Below are 23871 nucleotides of genomic sequence, written 5' to 3' on the forward strand. Positions count from 1 at the left end.
AAGGAAAAAGAAATATAAGATAAGTAAATTCTCATATATAAGTTCGATAGAAAGTTTTTTTAAACTTTAAGAAATTGTTTGAGTTTTCTTGTTTCTGTTTTGTCTATCTATCTTCTTCTGAATCACTGAGAGACATTACTGGTGTAGATTGTCTAGTCTATGTAGCAGCCCAAAAAGGATGGGGTAGGGATGGCGGGGGGTGGCTGAAGAGGACATTCCCCCTAGTCCCAATCTCCACATCCCCCGCACCCCTATCCCTTTTGAGCCGCTACTCAGGCTAAAATTGTTAGTCAAATAAAACTCTTGTTGGAGTGAATTTAGTCAAACTGTTGAATAGTTGACGTCAATTTGGAGAACTCATTTACTATTTTAGGCGGACTAACATAAATTTGAATCTACGAGTAAACGGCTGCTAATTGAGAATACCATCGTCTATTTGTTCACTCATTCTCTGCTAATGTAAACCCGTTAAAGTTTCAAAGACTTGCGTCATCATTCTATAACCTCGTATACGATTGGTTCGTAGACTGTAAATACACAGGCAAATCAATGGCAAATGCTACAGTAAGACGGTACTACTACTTTCATTGCCGAGAACAGTTAATTTCTTACAAAGCAGCACGGCTTGATCAAAAGCTATCAAGATTAAGGAAAGTAAGTCTGTATATTTATCTATCTCCCTAGTGATAGTCAATACATAATGAGGCATCATTATAATTTGACGTAGCCGCAAATGTAAAAATACATTTTTCTATATTTTCTAAGTGTAATGAGTTTATCATTAACATGCAGTATAGAATACAAAACTGTTTGAATTTTGCTAAATTTTCCGCATAGAGGACATGCCATACAAGCTTTCCAGTACCTGAGTACTGACAGGTTAAAAATAGCGTCACCTATTTCTTGGAAAACCCTTATCTGAGAACTAGTGAAATATCTGCATTTTTTTCTAGCATGCCACTAGACGTGCGCAAAGACGCGGAGCAATGATGGAGAAAGAAAATTAATGTTGCAGAAATTCAGGAGAATCATTCAAATATGAACCGCTTATCCATCTTCTCGTCGTTGATGACCATTGTCTTTATTAATAGTTCCTCGTTTAGAGGCAAGTCTCTCGAAGATAGTTTTTATTTCTCCTGTTCACTGTTTTTAAAGCCGATGTTTGCTATTTCAAAACGAAACCGATTCTCCAGCATTTACTAAAAGGAAACTTAAGTTCGAACTTGAATACGACTTCGTTGTTACATGTAAAGCTTTCTGCATTAATGCAAATAGTGTTTAGACGGCGGTAGTCTAGGTGTTAGAAGCTCCATTTACGGCTTTCTACCTAACCACAAGGTCAGTAAAAGTAATCACTCTTCCGTACAAATTAGATTTAAAGCGGCCTGTACGACGAAGTAGTTGCTAGATATTCGCTCATTGTTTTCCAACGAAACATTTTAAAGGTAGCGCTCGATTTTAAAATTCATCATAGTTGACATATTTAAAGAATCCGCCACTTTTTTCTTTATTTAATATGATATTTCGAGCAAAGACTTGAATTTACTCAAATTAAAATCGCGTTGTTTTCAGTGAAAATCGACAAAAAATAGTCCTTCCGCTAAACTGACGAAAACCGCGCAACGAAAACGATACATTGAAAAATGTGTCCTTTGATAAAAGTGAATTTTCGATAAATATCCCTAACTAAATTATACTATCCTAACTTATCTAAAACATAATTATCAATTGTTCAGTAAATTTAGATAATTTATACATTTATTAGAAATCTTATGATTTTTTTTTATTTTAAAAAACTATAAAAATTCACTGATATTCAGTCTTTGCTTGAATTCCGAAAAATTTAGTTAATTTCATGTTACGAAGTTTGAATAATCTTTTATGCATTAAAAATCAAGATTCTTTACGGAAACTATCCAAAATATTATTTTAAAGGTTTAGGATCTCGTGTCATGATATGAAAACTCAGCAGAGTGAGATATTTGTTTGATAATTCGACAGAAACATGATTCCCACTGATTTTTCTCAACACCTTGAAATCAACGAGATGAATTTGAATTTTTGAGTTCAAGATGAAAAATATTTCAAAATTATTTCGGAAAAATGGTTTTTCAGCCTTTGTTTGAGGAAGGGCGCCTATACGTTGTTTCCTTCTATATTGTTTACCATAGGTGTGGTGAAAAGAATTGTTGTTTCCAAGTTCCACCTGTTCTATATGAAATATCTTTTTTTATTTTACAATGAATTATGAATTTTAGAATTATCATTTCAATCCACAATTCAACTTTCTCGGCGCAAATATTTTGAAAGTCAACCATGTCGACGACAAGTCTACACATGGACTTAGTCTGTATGTAAATTTGTTGAAAATGTCAAATGTCGTGAATGGATCCAGTTACAATATGTTAAAATTTATAGTCAGTACTTGAAACTTAATAACATGTCTTTCATATTGTCTTTGTTAAGATAATAGCAACCTTTAGATCCGACAACGACGACGAGTTTTAAAATTGGCCCTGCGCGCGTGGTTAACACTGAATCATGGTGGATTTCCGATCTTTTACAATTTAAAGTTTCATTCTACGTACACGACTACGAATACGAAATGACAGTGCCAATCTTGAAAAGTTAGAAACTTGTACTCGTACTCGTTCTCTTACTCGTTGTCGGATCTAAAGGTCTCTAATATCTTGGTCACGCAAGGCACCCAATTTTTTGTGCATAGAGACGTATAGTCATAGAAAACTAGTATATCTTTTCCTACCAAATCACTAAATTCTTGGAAACTGTGCTCAAATGCACGCATGCGCAAACTTTGTCATCTACAAAAATATCAATCTCGTACCCAGAGCCTTTATTTTTTACTGCGTATGCTCGACGAAATAATAGGCTGGAAAACTCCAATAACCGGAAGCCAGATTCTGGCTATTTCGCACATGGGCATTATCAGATATCAATCGGAAGTAAAGCACTACCAACTGACAAAAACAAAATGGCGGACTGTCATGTACTGAGGCCGTTATGCATGCCCGTTGCTCTCAATGAAATGAGCTTTGAAGATAGATAAGATCATAGAGAAACAATACGGAGCCATTATTTATATAGTTAGGCTAAAACGATTCTTTTATTGGGTTTGTCAACTGTATACGGCAAATCGTAAGTGTATAATTGCTCGCCAACCCTTGCTGAAACAGTGTGCAAAAGGGATGATGTGAAAGTAAAGTAAGGAGGCCGTGGACAACTTATCTACTCAAGTCGCTGCCGACAAGTTTCAACTTAACTAGACCAAGTGTAAGGAACTTCGTATAAATTTCAGCAAATCCGAAGCAGCCTTCAGCCCAATAAAGGTTAATGATAGGGAGCTAGAATTAGTTTCTGAAGCAAAACTTTTAGGTCTTACTATATCTAATGTAATCAAGAAAGTCAATAATAGATTATACTTTCTTGGGCAGCTCAAACGTGCACATCTTAAGTCAAATGCCCGGGGTATGCCCGGGGGGGAGTGGGAGCCTTTGGAACTGACACATACATAATACTTACACTTTTACCTGCAAGTAGCTTAAAGCTATTCTAGACAGGTTAAAAGGAAAGACAAAAACGTGCACATCTTAAGTCAAATGCCCGGGGTATGCCCGGGGGGGAGTGGGAGCCTTTGGAACTGACACATACATAATACTTACACTTTTACCTGCAAGTAGCTTAAAGCTATTCTAGACAGGTTAAAAGGAAAGACAAACATCAATATTTACAATAATTACAATATTATGGTGCAAATAAAAACCAAAAAAGGAAAATAATATTTACAATTAATAGATATGATTAAGTGTTATTTATAATGAATATCGATACACATTTATAGTTTAGAATATATAAACGACAATTGGATAACGAAAATGAAGTGTGAAACATAAACACAAACGGAAGTAGAAGTCGTATCAAGAATTATGAATTAAACATCATTGGAATTTCAACAAAATAACCATTTAAATCTAGACTCTTAAACAGTAATGACCTAATTTCTTTTTTAAAGCTATTTTTCGATAATTTCCTTATATGATCTGGGATTTGATTCCATAATCTTACAACCATTCTGGAGAAAGAATCTTTCTGAATGTTTAATATCGATGATCTGGAGAAAAGATTGTTATTATAAGAGGATCTCGTTTCATAAGTGTGAATGTCTATAAATACTTTGGTCATTAATAAGGGTGCATTGTAAGTCCTTTGCTATTTAATCTTTATTTGAATAAATTATCTATTCAACTTAATAAAACTGCAAGATCAGATCCTATAATTCTACCAAATCGTACCAAACTAACTTCTCTCTTATACGCAGATGATTTAGTTTCATTATCAAAATCAAAAGAAGGTCTACAAAATTGCATCAACATGGTTTCGGAATTTTGTACTAAATGGCAAATGAAAGTAAATGAAAAAAATCGAAAATCATGATTTTTACTAAGAAAACGTGTAAAAAAATTAATCAGCCCTCTTTCACTTAAATGATAATAATCTTGAAGTCGTAAGCGAATTTACATGTGGCAGCCCAGTCGTAAAATGCCTTTTTTTGTAGTCTCCTCAGGAATGTTGCATTCTTTCGCAAGAGTACCCGTATATGGATTTGAGTGATGTGTTCATAGATTGGCTTAGCAGCCGAGTATGTAATTCCGGGATTTAGGAGTAATATAATTGAGCAGTAAAAGAAGATTTCTAGGATTGTAATTTTAATTTTAATTAATAAATCCTGGTCTTAAAAGATGGATTATGCCAGAGCCCCTCGTTCTTCGCCGCAGGCCAGAAGAAACGCAGACTCTAGGTACGAGATCGATAGCCTATTTATTTCGTCGAGCATGCGCAGTAAGAAATAATGGCTCTGGGTACAAGATATCAATTTTTTTAAATAACGTACACGCATGCGTACAATTTAGCTCGTGTCCTTGGAAATTAACTTGAAAAGAGCTTTTGGCATCAAAAAAAAAGACGGAAATGCTTCCGTGCAAAATGAATTTGTATTGCATTATTACTTGCAAGAATTTTCATTTACAAAAAAACTAAAATTTAGACTGGCAATAAAAGGAATACCTCGAATTTTACCAAGATCTGAAACAACAACTGGGTGGATCTAGATCAAGGTACGATTGACTTAAAAATCGAAATGGAAGTTTGAATCATTTTTTATTTTCTCACAGGGATTACAGAGGCTACGACAACGGTCGGTGCTACCACTCCAACACCTGGATATACTACAGTTGCATCAACTAACACTACGCCATCTGTACCAGATGGAAGTAGGAACAACACCATAAGATTCACCAAGAAACCACCAAACCCACTGGTCGTTGTTATCGGACAAAACAGCACAAACGTCACCCTGACATGGGGGTTTGACTTCACTGACTGTAATTGTGTTGTTATAGACTCGGTCAGAATCATAAGGTATCGAAAAAATGATGAAACACTTACGAAGAAAGAGATTGGATTCTTTAATTCTAGCAATGGCAAGATAAAAACGGAAGTGTCCAAATTTCAGCTTCACGTCGGTTTAAACGAATCATCTCGTCAGGGATATGTATATTTCATCTTGAATGACATCACGAAGCAAGGGTACAATTTGGATAACAGCACAGTTGATGTTCTCTTGAATAACTCGGTGTATGTCTTTAGAATTGAAATTGCTTTTTCGCAAGCGAACGGGATAACAAAGACAGTGAACGACTCTGTCGACCTTCGAGTTCTTGATGAGATACGACCTACTGTGAATGCAACAGTACCAACCACATCTCCAAATACTACCACAGGACCATCTACAAATGGTACCATACCAACCACACCTCCAATTACTACCACAGGACCATCTACAAATGGTACAACAGCAATTATATCTTCCAAAACATCATATATTATTGGTACGAGTATAAAATCTTGGACTTCCGAATCGTCAAAAGGTAATTATAGTTAAACATTAATTTTTGAATTTTTGAATATTTTGGAAAGGAATATGATATTAGATGATAATAATTTGGCTGACTAAACCAAAGAGTGAGACACTAAAATTAATTCTTACTTCTAGAAAGAGTTTAAGAATTGTGTATACTTAAGTTGAGGATATATGGGACCTTTGAAAAATACTTTTTTTTAATGAAAAGAGAAAAATAATCTGGTTAGTAAAGTAATGTTCGAGTTTTGAGCACTTTACTTGTACTTTTTTGCAGTTTTTTAATTTCGGGAATTGAAGAAAATCAATACTCTGATTGAAATTAACATAATCAAATAATCGAATCAAAAAATTTTATTTTTCACAAAATCGGTTTAAAAAGTTAAATATATTTAAAAAAATAGAAAGAAATTCTCATAAATAGGTTTGAGAGAAAGTTTTTTTAAATTTTAAGATATATTTATTCTTCCACATGTTTCTCTTTTGTCTAGCCATCTTCTCCTGAATAACTTAGAGACATTACTTGTGTAGATTGTCTTTAGACTTTAAACTTTTATTTAGTCACACACTTATTTACAATTATTGAAATATATAGGAAAGGGATACAAATATACAATTGAATTAAAATAAACCAATTAAATTATAACAATTCATGTTGGGTGTGCGTGGCTGTCGAAATAGTAAAAACTTTCGAGTCGACTTCCACATAAAATAGTAAATTTACAAGTGCTAGTGGACAAGATAGCAGATCTAGGTACAAGTTTATCTGAATAATAAATGTTTAACTAGGTAAATATATAAACACACAAAAAACATATACATACATATATACATTATATAATATTTCTAGATTATTTTTAATGAAAGAATGAATAAAGAGAAAAAAAATCATGAACTTAGAGTTAGAGTTATATCTCAAATCTGTGTTGAAATCAAAATAGATTTTAAATTGAACTTGGATGAAGATGGAGGGTGACTGGAGGCTGTAGGGAAGAGAACATTAGTTTATAGTTTATTGATAGTTGATAGTTGATAAGATAAATATATATATTTCATATTTCACATATTTCACATTACAGACGAGTCTGTATTATAGCTATCATTAATATTTAACATATCTAAATACATAGCTTCCGGTGGCCTACAAGTAGTGAGAACTATTCAAAGGCAGTCCATTGGATTACATTTTGATTTTGTATAGAAAAGATTTGTATATATTAATTATGAAATCATAAAAACAGACATATGACGTAATAATATCTTATATATTTACTATGACTAGATGAATAAATAAACAAATAATGTTAAGATTAATTTCGAAGGACACCAAAGTAAACATTCGCTTATAAGGTTAGTCAGTTAGAGGCCGGCTGCACGCAGGCTAATATTATATAATATGATGTTAAGTAAAGTTAAAGCTTTAATATTTCTATTTTGTGATTGCTATATTTAGTGAGTGGAATTGTAAGATCCGTTCATTAACAAATAATTTAAATTTAAATTAATGAACAGAAAGCTGGAAATAACTGTATCGCCTTTTCATTCTCGAAATAGCATAGAACATTCCCCCTAGCCCCCAATCTCCACAGCCCTCGTACCCCTATCCCTTTTGGGCCGCTACTCAGGTTATAAATTGTTAGTCAAATGAAACTCTTGTTGGGGTGAATTTAGTCAAACTGTTGAATAGTTGACTTCACTTAATTTCGAGAAGTTATTTACTATTTTAGGCGGACTAACATAAATTTGAATCTACGAGTAAACGGCTACTAATTAAGAATACCATCGTCTATTTCTTCACTCATTCTCTGGTAATGTAAACCCGTTTAAGTTTCAAAGACTTGCGTCATCAATCGGTATATAACCTCGTATTGGTTCGTAGACTGTAAATACACAGGCAAATCAATTGCCAATACGACAGTAAGACGATACTACTACTTTCATTGCCGAGAACAATTAGTTTCTTACAAAGCAGCCCGGCTTGATCAATGGCTATCAAGATAAAGGAAAGTGAAGGGCTCCAGGTCGCTTACGTAACGCCTGGTCCAAACACAGTACACTGGAAAATCAAGTCTGTATTTTTATTCATCTCCCTAGCGACAATCAATACATAATGAGGCATCATTATAATATTACGTAGCCCCACCATGATCGTGATGTTTTGAAAGTCCTCAGATTGGGCTCGCCTAAAGGCTCAAAAAACTTTCAAGGATGACATCACTCACACCTATAAATTCCTAATTGTACTCGAGATCGTGCAATTTCCTATACTAATAGGTTTATCATTAATAAGCACGACAGGATACGAAACTGTTTGAGTTTTGTCGAATTTTTCGCATTGACGACATGTCAAACAGTCTTTTCAGGACTGACAGGTCAAAGGGAGAATAATTAACGTATAATAGCGTCACCTATTTTTTTGGAAAAACCTTTTCTGAGAATAAGTGAAATATCCGAGTTTTTTGTAGCACGCCATTTGTGCAGAATATTTTTCTTTGCTACACTATATGGCTCTTCCATTAATCAATCTTTTAGACCATCTAACTATAGTCAACATCCTTAAATTACAATCACTAAAATTTATTCACCAGTGGGTAACTAAGCAGCTTCCATCAATCTTTGATAATTATTTCAAATTTTCCAAGAGCACTCATAGCTATAACACTAGATATGCCTCAAACAGTAACCTTCTCAAGCAAAAAGTTAAAACAAATATTGGCAAACAAACAATTGGTGCTCTAGCACTAGGTCTAGGCATGTAGTAAAAGGATGACTGGACTGGACTGACAAAACATGGACTGACAAAACATGGACTGACAAAACATGGACTGACAAAACATGGACTCACAAAACATGGACTGACAAAACATGGACTGACAAAACATGGACTGGCAAAACATGGACTGACAAAACATGGACTGACAAAACATGGACTCACAAAACATGGACTCACAAACCATGGACTGACAAAACATGGACTAACAAAACATGGACTGACAAAACATGGACTCACAAAACATGGTACTGACAAAACATGGACTCACAAAACATGGACTCACAAAACATGGACTCGCAAAACATGGACTCGCAAAACATGGTACTGACAAAACATGGACTGGCAAAACATGGACTGACAAAACATGGACTCACAAAACATGGACTGACAAAACATGGTACTGACAAAACATGGACTCACAAAACATGGACTGACAAAACATGGACTCGCAAAACATGGACTCGCAAAACATGGTACTGACAAAACATGGACTGGCAAAACATGGACTGACAAAACATGGACTGACAAAACATGGACTGACAAAACATGGACTCACAAAACATGGACTCACAAACCATGGACTGACAAAACATGGACTAACAAAACATGAACTGACAAAACATGGACTGACAAAACATGGTACTGACAAAACATGGACTCACAAAACATGGACTCACAAAACATGGACTCGCAAAACATGGACTCGCAAAACATGGTACTGACAAAACATGGACTGGCAAAACATGGACTGGCAAAACATGGACTGACAAAACATGGACTGACAAAACATGGACTGACAAAACATGGACTGACAAAACATGGTACTGACAAAACATGGACTCACAAAACATGGACTGACAAAACATGGACTCGCAAAACATGGTACTGACAAAACATGGACTGGCAAAACATGGACTGACAAAACATGGACTGACAAAACATGGACTCACAAAACATGGACTCACAAAACATGGAATCACAAAACATTAAAAATTATAGATTAAAAAAAAAGTAAAGTACCTATATTTAACGTCGGTAGTTCCTTCAGTTGAAATTCAACTGCTATCAATGGAAGCCGACGGTGCGCACTTTACTCCCCTCTCTCCATTAGTGCTCTCTAATATTTAAAGCTGAAGCTACACGGATTAGAGAAAAGTCGAAACAGCCGTGGAGATCCTAAAGATCGAACTGTGGACCTCAAGCTCTGAAGGTCGCGCACTAACCAACTGAGCTACGCCTGCTCCTTTAAATATTCGATTTAAATATTGTGATCGAGGAATCAAGAGTTTCAGATTAGTAAAATTGCTCTAGAAATTGAAAATGCATATATATTTACGGCTTACCAATATTTCGTCATAACCAAAGCCCGAAATAAGACGCTTGCTACTGAAGATCTGGAAAAAGCGAGCATCCTTAATGTCCACTTCTCTACTGTTGGTGAGCAATTTGCGAGAGAACTTCCTGCTAGCAGCAGCAAAGTACAAGAGGCTACACCTCACAGTGATCAAGAACTCTGCAAATCTGATATTGTCGTGACAAGTAAAGCTATACACAGCCAGATCTCCAAACTGAAACCAAGCAAAGCCAGTGGTCCAGACAACATCAGCACAAGACTGTTGAAGCTGGCCGATAAAGCTATAGTGCCATCATTGACAGATATATGCTACAAGTGTGCTAGTACTTCAACTCTACCGAAGTCCCGGAAGACTGCAAAGGTCACTCCGATCTTTAAGAAAGACAAGGAAGACGAAAAGTCCAACTATCGTCCAATCTCACTCCTTTGCATTCCAAGCAAGATGATGGAAACCATGGTATCTGATGCTCTGACCCTACATATGACAACCAACAACCTGTTTAGTCCATGTCAATGGGCCTACAAGAAGGGTCTTTCAAGCGAGCTACTTCTTGTAAACATGACGTGACATGTAGTGCGTATCGTGTTCTTCGATTTCAAGAAGGCATTCGACTCAATTGATCACGACATACCGTTGAAGAAAATAGTGAACATTGGTGTATCAGATAACATCTATCTGACTCCACGCCCAGACAATTGCAAGTGCGAGTCAATGATTCTGCGAAGATCTAGTTTCATTGGCCCATCACCTGCAGTTAGATTTGGCTCATGTACTATCAAACAGGTGCACCACACAAGATGCTTAGGACTCGAACTGGATGATAAACTATCCTGGCTACAGCATGTCACAAATCTGACCACATTCTTTGTACAGAAGATCAACCTCCTCAAGTCACTAAGATTTCCACCAAAGCACGTCAGACTAGATTTCTACTTCAAGATAATTCTGCCAGCGGTCACGCACGGCCTACTCATCTGGGGTCCTGCAACAAGACGCTTATGGAGCCCACAAAAGATCCATTTCCGTGCTGCTCGTATCATCCATGGCTTGCCATGGGATACTCCAAGAACTCAGATCATGGACCAACTGCACTGGAAACCACTGACCCACTTCTTCAACATCAAACTTGGCGTTTTCGTAGACATGTGCCTACACGACGAAAACTCGCACCACGACCTGCAACAACTCTTCACAGGGCGAGACGTTGGATACAATCTTCGAGGGTCCAACATCATAAAGCTGCCACGACACTGTACCAACTACGGCAAGAAATCCATTAGACATTCAAATCCAAATCTATATTTAAAAAGGAGTTAAAACATGCCCTTCGTACTGACTTATGAGAACAATGCAACATATGAATTTTGTGTAATTATGTAAGTGAATAATGTAAATATGTAAATAACAACTATATCTATTATAATATCAACTCTGTTAAGGACTTAATTTTAGTTTCATCTTATGTTGTCTTATTCATCGATTTCTTTATTCTCTTATTTTAATGTTTTCTTCTCGTCTCCAATAATTATTTTATTATAGTCTGAAAATTATACACGACCACATCAGCCATGCTGTAATATCAATCGTGTCTAAATAAATATCATTATCACTATTATCATTATTATTATTATTATTATTATTATTATTATTATTATTATTATTATTCCTTTGAACGACGGTGGAATGCATTGAATGGTAATCCGAAAGGTCACCGCGACCGCCTACGTCAGGGTACGGGACATCACTGTTTAGTGTCAGGAATACCAGCATGTTTACCGGGAGGCCAGCGAATCTCTTCTTATGCTTCAACTCAACATTTCGTTCTACCCGACAACGACTTTGCATTTGAGCGTAAACCAAGAATCAACGTGACGCGGTGTTGAATAATGAATTGATTCAAAACTAATTAAAGAAAAAATTGAAAGGAAATTACTTTTTTTAAATTATAAAGTCCTGGGAATGTTGCATGATTAAGCTTTTGTATACGACAGTTGAGGAAATAAATCCAATCTTATTATTAAATGTTTCCGCGGCCTGTAGGTAAAAATAAGTTACCATTTAAAGCGATTCATTACTAATCTGAAACTCTTGATTCCTCAATCATAATATTTAAATCTATAATTTTTTTAATGTTTCGTGAGTCCATGTTTTGTTAGTCCATGTTTTGTGAGTCCAGTCCAGTCAACCTTTTACAACATGCCCCATATCTATGGAAAGAAATTCCAACTGAAACCAAATTAGTTTAAAAATCCTTCATTTATTTAAAAAAAGGTTAAGGAGCATTTGCTACAAAGCCAATGCCCCTCATCTTCGAATTAACTACTAAAACAATTATATATGATATAAATATTGTAAATACAATTATAAATATATAGTTAGATTCTAGATTAGTTGCTTTACATAACCTCTTCTATATGGCTAGATTTATTTATTTGTTTCATATTATTTGGTATCGTAATTAACATATTTTGTGTATTGCTCTTGATAAAAAACAATTACAAATGAGTGTCTAACTCGAAAACTAAGTGTTAAATTAGACACTGACATTCTAAAAAAATTAACTAATAACAAAAATTTGAGGAAAGAAAAATGTAAGTAACCGATTAATTTGTAATTAGAACCTTAGTATTCTAAAAATGTAAAAAAGAATGCAAATAAAATGTATTGTATTGTATTGTATTATTGCAAATATGCTAGACGCGTGTAAAGACGCGGAGAAATGATGCAGAAAGAAAATTGCAATTAATGTTGCAGAAATTCAGTTGAATCATTTAAAATGAACCGCTTATCCATCTTCTCGTCGTTGATGGCCATTGTCTTTATTAATAGTTCATCGTTTCGGGGTAAGTCTCTCACAGATAGCAGTTCTGTTTCTCCTATTTACTAGTTTGAAAACCGACGTCTGCTATTTCAAAACCAAACCGATTGTCCGGCATTTACTAAAAGGAAACTTTCTTTGCGCATAAAAAAACTAGTTTCGTCTTAATTGACCGTTTTAATCCTTGAATTAATATAGTTTAAAACTTTCATCCGGTTTTTATAGTAATGAAACGGATGATAGTTTCCGTAAAGTATCTTGATTTTTAAGACGGAAAAGATTGAAAGGTCGATAGTTTCCGTAAAGTATCTTGATTTTTAAGACGGAAAAGATTGAAAGGTCGATAGTTTCCGTAAAGTATCTTGATTTTGAAGACGGAAAAGATTGAAAAGGTCGATAGTTTCCGTAAAGTATCTTGATATTTAATATGGAAAAGATTGAAAGGTCGATAGTTTCCGTAAAGTATCTTGATTTTGAAGACGGAAAAGATTGAAAGGTCGATAGTTTCCGTAAAGTATCTTGATATTTAATATGGAAAAGTTTGAAAAGTCGATAGTTTCCGTAAAGTATCTTGATATTTAATATGGAAAAGTTTGAAAAGTCGATAGTTTCCGTAAAGTATCTTGATTTTTAAGACGAAAAAGATTGAAAGGTCGATAGTTTCCGTAAAGTATCTTGATATTTAATATGGAAAAGTTTGAAAGGTCGATAGTTTCCGTAAAGTATCTTGATTTCTTTGCTTGCAATCTCGTGACAATTTGACTGAAATTTTGCTTCCGGTTTCCAAGTGACGGTCAAGTAAACAAAGATGGCGGCTCGCTTGGGTCAAGTTAACGATCAATCTGCCCCAAAAAAACGCTCTTTCAGAGTACGCTAGTTATCTTGACTGCATACCCAAGTCAAGATATTTAAACAAAATTTCTATCTGTGATGGAATTTCATATTCTATGAAACCAAAGGACTTTTCGAAGGATTTCGCCGCCTTTCCTGCCTTTCAGTTCCCGGACATTTCCAACTATCTCGTAGTGTAAACATCGTTTTTTATTTTCATTTAATGTCTTTGCCTGCAAGTCGGAGAGCTTTTGACGTGTTATGTTTAACTCCTCTTCTATTGCACACAAAAGATCGCTGGTGAGATCCGTCTGGCATTCTGCATTCTGACGATTCGCGTTTTCTGTCGTTTCTGTCTGTGTGTCTGTAATAAAAAAGGGAATCGTGGCATCAATAACAAAGCTTTGAAGTAAATAATAAATAAGTTACATATTTTTACCTTGGGCTGATAGGTGCGGATCATCTATGGTTTGTTCATAAGAAATTTCTTCATCAATCAGCCGAGCTTGCTTCTGCATTTATAGTCAAGCAAGGCACTAGCAGCTTCGGAATGGAGACGTTTCAGATCTCTGTTTGCTGTTCTCTCACCGCGTTTTATAGAGCTCTCTGTGGCTTGTTTCATCTTCTGATGGCCAAGCTTCAACGTAGGGGCCCAATCTATGTCGTCTTCGTCTTTTATATTGCTTGGACAACCTAGATAAGATATACATGTATAGAATTTGTTTAGTAAACAGACTTCGATGCGACGCGACGAACCTACAAACACTCTACAAGCATCATCGCATTTTCAGTGTTTACAACAAACCAACACGTGCAAAGCAAAGAAATGACATCTGAATTTCAAACTCAAACAAATATAGAATTGTTAAATACCTTTTACGAAGTGATCGCTACATACACGAGCGTGTGAAGATTCAACTCCTTTCGAAGATACAGTACTGTTAAGTCAGGATAGCCACGGGGATAGCCAGCCATCGGTGGCGACGTCTTGTTGATAAATTTCTTGTCCGATCTCCCTTGTGAACCACTTCTTTAGGTATTCTAACAAACCCTTTTCTTCTTTCTTATTAGATCGGTTTGAACAACCATAAACTGAACAGGAATCGGGCATATTTTACGAAAATTTACTTTTGAGAACTTGTAAACACATACACCGCTTTGTACGCCAGCTGAATGCTTGACCGTCAGCTGGAAATATGCATACATAATGACCGGAAGTGACGTGCATTGCAAGGAAAAGATTAAAGGTCGATAGTAAAGTGTCTTGATTTTTAAGACGGAAAAGATTGAAAGGTCGATAGTTTCCGTAAAGTATCTTGATTTTTAAGAAGGAAAAGATTGAAAAGGTCGATAGTTTCCGTAAAGTATCTTGATTTTTAAGACGGAAAAGATTGAAAGGTTGATAGTTTCCGTAAAGAATCTTGATTTTTAAGACGGAAAAGATTGAAAGGACGATAGTTTCCGTAAAGTATCTTGATTTTTAAGACGGAAAAGATTGAAAGGTTGATAGTTTCCGTAAAGAATCTTGATTTTTAAGACGGAAAAGATTATTTTAAAGATTGTTTTAGGTTTAGAATCTCGTATCATGAAATAAATACTCAGCATAGTGAGATATTTTTTTGATAATTCGACGGAAACATAAATAATTTCCACTGGTTTTTCTCAACACCTCGAAATTAACGAGATGAATTTGAATTTTTGATTTCGAGAGGAAAAAGATAATTAATTATTTCGGAAAAAGGGTTTTTCAGTCTTTTTTTGGGAAGGGCGCTTATACATTATTTCCTTCTATATTGTTTACCATAGGTGTGGGGAAAGGAATTGTTGTTTCTAAGTTTAACAGCTGTTCTATATAAATGTCTTTTTTTATTTTACATTGAAATGAAATTATCACTTCATCTCACATTTCAACTTTCTCGGCGCAAATATTTAGAAATTAACCATGTCGAAGACACGTCTACACATGGTCCGGCGTAGTCTGTATCGGTAAATTTGTTGAAAATGTCAACTTTCATGAAAGGATTCAGTTAGAAATTGTTAAAATTCATAGTCAGTACTTAATAACATGTCTTTCATATTGTCTTTGTTAATGAGTATCTTCGTCACGCCAGAGTAAGGCACCCAAATTTTGTGTATAGTAGACGTATTGTAATTTAAAAAAAAACATATTTCTTTCCTACCAAATCACTAAATTCTAAGAAACTGCTCAAATTCACGCATGCACAAACTTTATCATCTGCAAAAGTATTTGTATAACTTGCGCGCTTGCGCACAATTTATCTTTTGACACGAAAAAAAGACCGAAATGCTTCTGTGCAAAAATTTGTAATGTTATTTTATTCGTTATGTATCATTACTTGCAAGAATTTTCATGAGTTTTCATTCATAAATAAAATCTAAAATTTAGTTTCGCAATAAAAGGAATCCCCTGAATTTTACCAAGATCTGAAACAAAACTGGGTGGAACTACATCAGGGCACGATTGAATTACAAATCAAAATGGAATTTTGAATCTTTTTCTTTTTTCTTTTGTACAGGGATTGAAATAACTGCAACTGTCAGTGCTACAACTCCAACACCTGGGATAACTACACTTGTACGAACCACAACGGTCAGTGCTACCACTCTAACAACTGGATATACTACAGTTGTACCAAATACAACGATCCGTGCTACCACTGCAATACCGTGGAATATTACAGCTGTACCAACTACAACGGACGCTGCTACCACTGCAAAATCTGAGAGTACTACAGCTGCACCACCAACAACGGTCGGTGCTACCGCTGCAATACCGTGGAATACTACAGCTGTACCAGCTACCACTACGCCATCTGTACCAGATGGAAGTAGGAACAACACCATAAGATTCACCAAGAAACCACCAAACCCACTGGTCGTTGTTATCGGACAAAACAGCACGAACGTCACCCTGACATGGGAGTTTGACTTCACTGACTGTAATTGTGTTGTTATAGACTCGGTCAGAATCATAAGGTATCGAAAAAATAATGAAGCACTTACGAAGAAAGAGATTGGATTCTTTAATTCCAGCAATGGCAAGATAAAAACGGAAGTGTCCAAATTTCAGCTTCACGTCGGTTTAAACGAATCATCTCGTCAGGGATATGTATATTTCGTCTTGAATGACATCACGAAGCAAGGGTACAATTTGGATAACAGCACAGTTGATGTTTTCTTGAATAACTCGGTGTATGTCTTTGGAATTGAAATTGCTTTTTCGCAAGCGAACGGGATAACAAAGACAGTGAACGACTCTGTCGACCTTCGAGTGGTAGGACCAACTACAAATGGTACAACAGCAACCATATCTTCCAAAACATCATCTATTATTGGTACGAGTATAAAATCTTGGATTTCCGAATCGTCAAAAGGTAATTATAGTTCAGCATTAATTTTTGAATATTTTGGAAAAGAATATGATATCAAATGAAAATAATTTGGCTGACTAAACCAAAGAGCGAGTCCTGAGCGAGACACTAAAATTAATTCTTACTTCTAGAAAGAGTTTAAGCATTGTGTATATTTAGGATGTGGGTATGGGACCTTTGAAAAATACTTTTTTTGAACGAAAAGAGAAAAATAATCTGTTTAGTAAAGTAATGTTCGAGTTTTGAGCACTTTACTTGTACTTTTTGCAGTTCTTTAATTTTGTGAATTGAAAAACATCAATACTCTAAAATGAAAATAATCGAACAACTAAATCAAAAAGCAATATTTTTCACAAAATCGGTTTAAAAAGTTAAATATATTTAAAAAAATGAATGGATCCAGTTACAATATGTTAAAATTTTAAGTCAGTAATTGAAACAATAACATGTCTTTCATATTGTCTTTGTTAATATAATATCTTGGTCACGCCAGAGTAAGGCACCCAGATTTTGTGTATAGTAGACGTATCGTAATAAAAAACTACATTTCTTTTCCTACCAAATTACTAAATTCTTGGAAACTGAGCTTCATTGCTCAAATGCACGCATGCGCAAACTTTATCATCTGCAAAAGTATTTGTATAATTTGCGCGCATGCGTACAATTTGGCTCGTGTTCTAGGACTAATTGAACTTGAAAAGATAGTAAGTTGTTTTCGTTAGGTATAAATCCCTAACTTGAATTATCTATTCTTCGTACGCCAAAACCACAAATAAATATTCAGTGGAAAAGAAAAGAGCTTTTGGCACGAAATAAAGACCGAAAAGCCTCAGTGCAAAAATTTGTAATATTATCTTATTCGTTATGTATCATTACTTGCAAGAATTTTCATGAGTTTTCATTCATAAATAAAATCTAAAATTTAGGTTGGCAAGATAAGGAATCCCTTGAATTTTACCAAGATCTGAAACAAAACTGGGTGGAACTACATCAGGGCACGATTGAATTACAAATCAAAATGGAATTTTGAATCTTTTTCTTTTTTTGTGTACAGGGATTGCAATAACTGCAACGGTCGGTTCTACCATTCCAACACCTGGGATAACTACAATTGTACGAACCACAACGGTCAGTGCTAACACTCTAACACCTGGATATACTACAGTTGTACCAAATACAACGATCGGTGCTACCACTGCAATACCGTGGAATACTACAGCTGTACCAACTACAACGGTCGCTGCTACCACTGCAAAATCTGAGAGTACTACAGCTGCACCACCAACAACGGTCGGTGCTACCACTGCAATACCGTGGAATACTACAGCTGTACCAACTACAACGGTCGCTGCTACCACTGCAATACCGTGGAATACTACAGCTGTACCAACTACCACTACGCCATCTGTACCAGATGGAAGTAGGAACAACACCATAAGATTCATCAAGAAACCACCAAACCCACTGGTCGTTGTTATCGGACAAAACAGCACGAACGTCACCCTGACATGGGAGTTTGACTTCACTGACTGTAATTGTGTTGTTATAGACTCGGTCAGAATCATAAGGTATCGAAAAAACAATGAAGCACTTACGAAGAAAGAGATTGGATTCTTTAATTCCAGCAATGGCAAGATAAAAACGGAAGTGTCCAAATTTCGGCTTCACGTCGGTTTAAACGAATCATCTCGTCAGGGATATGTATATTTCGTCTTGAATGACATCACGAAGCAAGGGTACAATTTGGATAACAGCACAGTTGATGTTTTCTTGAATAACTCGGTGTATGTCTTTAGAATTGAAATTACTTTTTCGCAAGCGAACGGGATAACAAAAACAGTGAACGACTCTGTGGACCTTCGAGTGGTAGGACCAACTACAAATGGTACAACAGCAACCATATCTTCCAAAACATCATCTATTATTGGTACGAGTATAAAATCTTGGATTTCCGAATCGTCAAAAGGTAATTATAGTTCAGCATTAATTTTTGAATATTTTGGAAAAGAATATGATATTAAATGAATTTGGCTGACTAAACCAAAGAGCGAGACACTAAAATTAATTCTTACTTCTAGAAAGAGTTTAAGCATTGTGTATATTTAGGTTGTGGGTATGGGACCTTTGAAAAATACTTTTTTTGAACGAAAAGAGAAAAATAATCTGGTTAGTAAAGTAATGTTCTATTTTTGAGCACTGGACTTGTATTTTGTGCAATTCTTTAATTTCGCGAATTGAAAAAAATCAATACTCTAAAATGAAAATCATCGAACAACTAAATCAAAAAGCGTTATTTTTCACAAAATCGGTTTAAAAAGTTAAATATATTTAAAAAAATGAATGGATCCAGTTACAATATGTTAAAATTTTAAGTCAGTAATTGAAACAATAACATGTCTTTCATATTGTCTTTGTTAATATAATATCTTGGTCACGCCAGAGTAAGGCACCCAGATTTTGTGTATAGTAGACGTATCGTAATAAAAAACTACATTTCTTTTCCTACCAAATTACTAAATTCTTGGAAACTGAGCTTCATTGCTCAAATGCACGCATGCGCAAACTTTATCATCTGCAAAAGTATTTGTATAATTTGCGCGCATGCGTACAATTTGGCTCGTGTTCTAGGACTAATTGAACTTGAAAAGATAGTAAGTTGTTTTCGTTAGGTATAAATCCCTAACTTGAATTATCTATTCTTCGTACGCCAAAACCACAAATAAATATTCAGTGGAAAAGAAAAGAGCTTTTGGCACGAAAAAAAGACCGAAAAGCCTCAGTGCAAAAATTTGTAATGTTATCTTATTCGTTATGTATCATTACTTGCAAGAATTTTCATGAGTTTTCATTCATAAAAAAAATCTAAAATTTAGGTTGGCAATAAAAGGAATCCCTTGAATTTTACCAAGATCTGAAACAAAACTGGGTGGAGCTACATCAGGGCACGATTGAATTACAAATCAAAATGGAATTTTGAATCTTTTTCTTTTTTTTTTTTTGTACAGGGATTGCAATAACTGCAACGGTCGGTTCTACCATTCCAACACCTGGGATAACTACACTTGTACGAACCACAACGGTCAGTGCTACCACTCTAACACCTGGATATACTACAGTTGTACCAAATACAACGATCGGTGCTACCACTGCAATACCGTGGAATACTACAGCTGTGCCAACTACAACGGTCGCTGCTACCACTGCAAAATCTGAGAGTACTACAGCTGCACCACCAACAACGGTCGGTGCTACCACTGCGATACCGTGGAATACTACAGCTGTACCAACTACCACTACGCCATCTGTACCAGATGGAAGTAGGAACAACACCATAAGATTCACCAAGAAACCACCAAACCCACTGGTCGTTGTTATCGGACAAAACAGCACAAACTTCACCCTGACATGGGAGTTTGACTTCACTGACTGTAATTGTGTTGTTATAGACTCGGTCAGAATCATAAGGTATCGAAAAAATAATGAAGCACTTACGAAGAAAGAGATTGGATTCTTTAATTCCAGCAATGGCAAGATAAAAACGGAAGTGTCCAAATTTCAGCTTCACGTCGGTTTAAACGAATCATCTCGTCAGGGATATGTATATTTCGTCTTGAATGACATCACGAAGCAAGGGTACAATTTGGATAACAGCACAGTTGATGTTTTCTTGAATAACTCGGTGTATGTCTTTAGGATTGAAATTGCTTTTTCGCAAGCGAACGGGATAACAAAGACAGTGAACGACTCTGTCGACCTTCGAGTTCTTGATGAGATACCACCTACTGTGAATGCAACAGTACCAACCACATCTCCAATTACTACCACAGGACCAACTACAAATAGTACAACACCAACCTCATCTCCAATTACTACCACAGGACCAACTTCAAATGTTACTACACCAACTATATCTTCCAAAACATCATCTATTATTGCTACGAGTATAAAGTCTTGGATTACCAAATCTTCAGAAGGTAATGATAGTTCTATATTTATTTTTTCAATTTTTTGATTATTTTGGAAAAGAGTATGGTATTAAATGAAAATAATTTTTTTGACTAAAGCAAAGATCGAGACCCTGAAATTAATTACCATTTCCAGAGTTTAAGCATTGTGTATATTAGGTTGTGGGTATGGGACCTTTGAAAAGTACTTTTTTTGAATGAAAAGAGAAAAATAATCTAGTTAGTAAAGTAATGTTCGATTTTTGAGCACTTTACTTGTATTTTGTGCAGTTCTTTAATTTCGCGAATTGAAAAAAATCAATACTCTAAAATGAAAATAATCGAACAACTAAATCAAAAAGTGTTATTTTTCACAAAATTGGTTTAAAACGCCAGGAGTATAAAAATAAATTCTCATATATAGGTTCGATAGAAAGTCCCTTAAACTTTAAGATATTGTTGGAGTCTTCTTGTTTCTGTTTTGTCTAGCTTTCTTCTTCTGAATCATAAAGAGACATTACTTGTGTAGATTGTGTAGTCTATGTAGCAGCCCAAAAAGGATGAGGTAGGGATGGGGGTGGGTGGGGTGGCGAGGGGTGGCGGGGGGCTGTGTGGGGAAGAGAACATTCCACCTACTACCCAATCTCCACAGCCCCCGCACCCCTATCCCTTTTGGGACGCTACTCGGGCTATAAGGGACTGTGCAATAATTATCAGGAGGGGGTGAGCTGAAAAATGAGATATATCAAGCAAAAGATTAGGCAGTACCCCCCCTTAAAAACAAAATTTTTAGTTTTTACCCCCCCCCCTCCCCCGTTACGTTAAAAATGACGTTGAACCCCCCCCCTCCCCCCAATGATTACCATCCTTCAATTAGAAATGTCTTTATGTGAATACCTGTTGTCATGCTATTGCAAGTCCGGTGCTTACTTGTTCGATGTCCTCGTCTGCAACAAGTAGTACTTGATAAGAATGTTCAACAAAACCGTCCGTTTCAGAGTCATCTGATTCCACATCAGAGCTGTTTTCAGAAGAATCAGAGTCGTATTCGGAATCACTGGACAGGAATTCTGTACTACTGTCATTGGAATTAATTCTTTCATCCCTAGACGTTTCAGCAAGAGCAAAATTAAGGACATGTGCTACCAGCGCAGCTTTATTTCCTGTTAATACGTTTGGATTGTTCTGCTTGAGGTAGATCTTTAGTTGTTTTGCTGTCAGAGCTTTGACTTGGTGTTCATCTTTCCAGTTAATGTTTGGAAGGGTGTTTCGTTCAGATTTCCTTTTTTGAGCTTTCAATTCAAGAAACTCAAGATGTTGCACAAAGCATTTGAGAGTGGTTTTATCAACCATCAATTTCTGGCACACCTCCTGCATTTCATTCACGTTGCTTTTATATACATTTCGAATAAAACTTAAGGCCCCCCTCCGTCAAATGAGTGATTTTACTTTGAGCCCCCTTATATTAGCATCAATTTTATGTGATGCCCCCCCCCCCCTCTGGCTTTTCAGTCCCCCCTCCTGATAATTATTGCACAGTCCCTAAATTGTTATTCAAATGAGGAGTGAATTTAGTCAAACTGTTGAATAGTTGACGTCACTTAATTTGAAGAAGTTATTTACTATTTTAGGCGGACTAACATAAATTTGAATCTACGAGTAAACGGCTACTAAGAATACCATCGTCTATTTGTTCACTCATTCTCTACTAATGTAAACCCGTTAAAGTTTCAAAGACTTGCGTCATCATTCTATAACCTCGTATACGATTGGTTCGTAGACTGTAAATACACAGGCAAATCAATTGCCAATACGACAGTAAGACGATACTTTCATAGCCGAGAACAATTAATTCCTTACAAAGCAGCCAGACTTGATCAATGGCTGTCAAGATTAAGGAAAGTGAAGGGCTCCTAGGTCGCTTACGTAACGCCTGGTCCAACACAATACACTAGAAAATCAAGTCTGTATTTTTATTCATCTCCCTAGCGACAATCAATGCATAATGAGGCATCATTATAATATTACGTAGCCCCACCCTGATCGTGATGTTTTGAAAGTTCTCAAATTGGACTCGCCTAAAGGCTCAAAAAACTTTCAAGGATGACATCACTCACACCTATAAATTCCTAATTGTACTCGAGATCGTGCAATTACCAATACTAATGAGTTTATCATTAACAAGCACGACAGGATACGAAACTGTTTGAATTTTGTCGATTTTTTCGCATTGACGACATGTCAGACAGTCTTTCCAGGACTGACAGGTCAAAGGGAGAATAATTAACGTATAATAGCGTCACCTATTTCTTGGAAAAACCTTTTCTGAGAACTAGTGAAATGTCTGCATTTTTTGTAGCACGCCATTTGTGCAAATACTAGACGTGTGTAAAGACGCGGAGCAATAATGCAGAAAGAAAATTGCAATTAATTCAGAAATTCAGTTGAATCATTCAAAATGAACCGCTTATCCATCTTCTCGTCGTTGATGGCCATTGTCTTTATTAATAGTTCATCGTTTCGGGGTAAGTCTATCACAGATAGCAGTTCTGTTTCTCCTATTTACTGGTTTGAAAACCGACGTCTGCTATTTCAAAACCAAACCGATTGTCCGGCATTTGCTAAAAGGAAACTATTTTTGCGCACAAAAAATCAACTGATCCTTTAGGGAAACTAGTTTCGTCTTTATTGACCGTTTAAATCCTTTAAGATATACTATAAATCCTTAATGAGAAATGTAGATATATAATTTTTTTTATTGTATATCTTTAAGGATTGAAAAGGTCGATAGTTTGCGTAAAGTATCTTGATTTTTAATTCGTA

At 35.7% G+C, this 23871-nt stretch overlaps 1 protein-coding gene across 1 annotated transcript in view; it reads left to right on the forward strand.

The window, feature by feature from the left end:
* Positions 1-23871, forward strand: part of LOC116294362 (uncharacterized) — a 70050-nt gene that overhangs the window by 15327 nt on the left and 30852 nt on the right. Inside the window, exons 4-7 of the mRNA XM_089023970.1 lie at positions 5190-5945; positions 16250-17107; positions 18159-19070; positions 20110-21078. Coding sequence (XP_088880096.1) covers positions 5190-5945; positions 16250-17107; positions 18159-19070; positions 20110-21078 — 3495 coding nt within the window. The remainder of the gene's footprint in view (positions 1-5189; positions 5946-16249; positions 17108-18158; positions 19071-20109; positions 21079-23871) is intronic.

The sequence above is a fragment of the Actinia tenebrosa genome, unplaced genomic scaffold (genome assembly GCF_029948245.1).
Source record: "Actinia tenebrosa isolate PJP-AT-01 unplaced genomic scaffold, QUT_ActTen_1.0 PGA_scaffold8__29_contigs__length_14323225, whole genome shotgun sequence".
Classification (NCBI taxonomy): Eukaryota; Metazoa; Cnidaria; class Anthozoa; order Actiniaria; family Actiniidae; genus Actinia; species Actinia tenebrosa.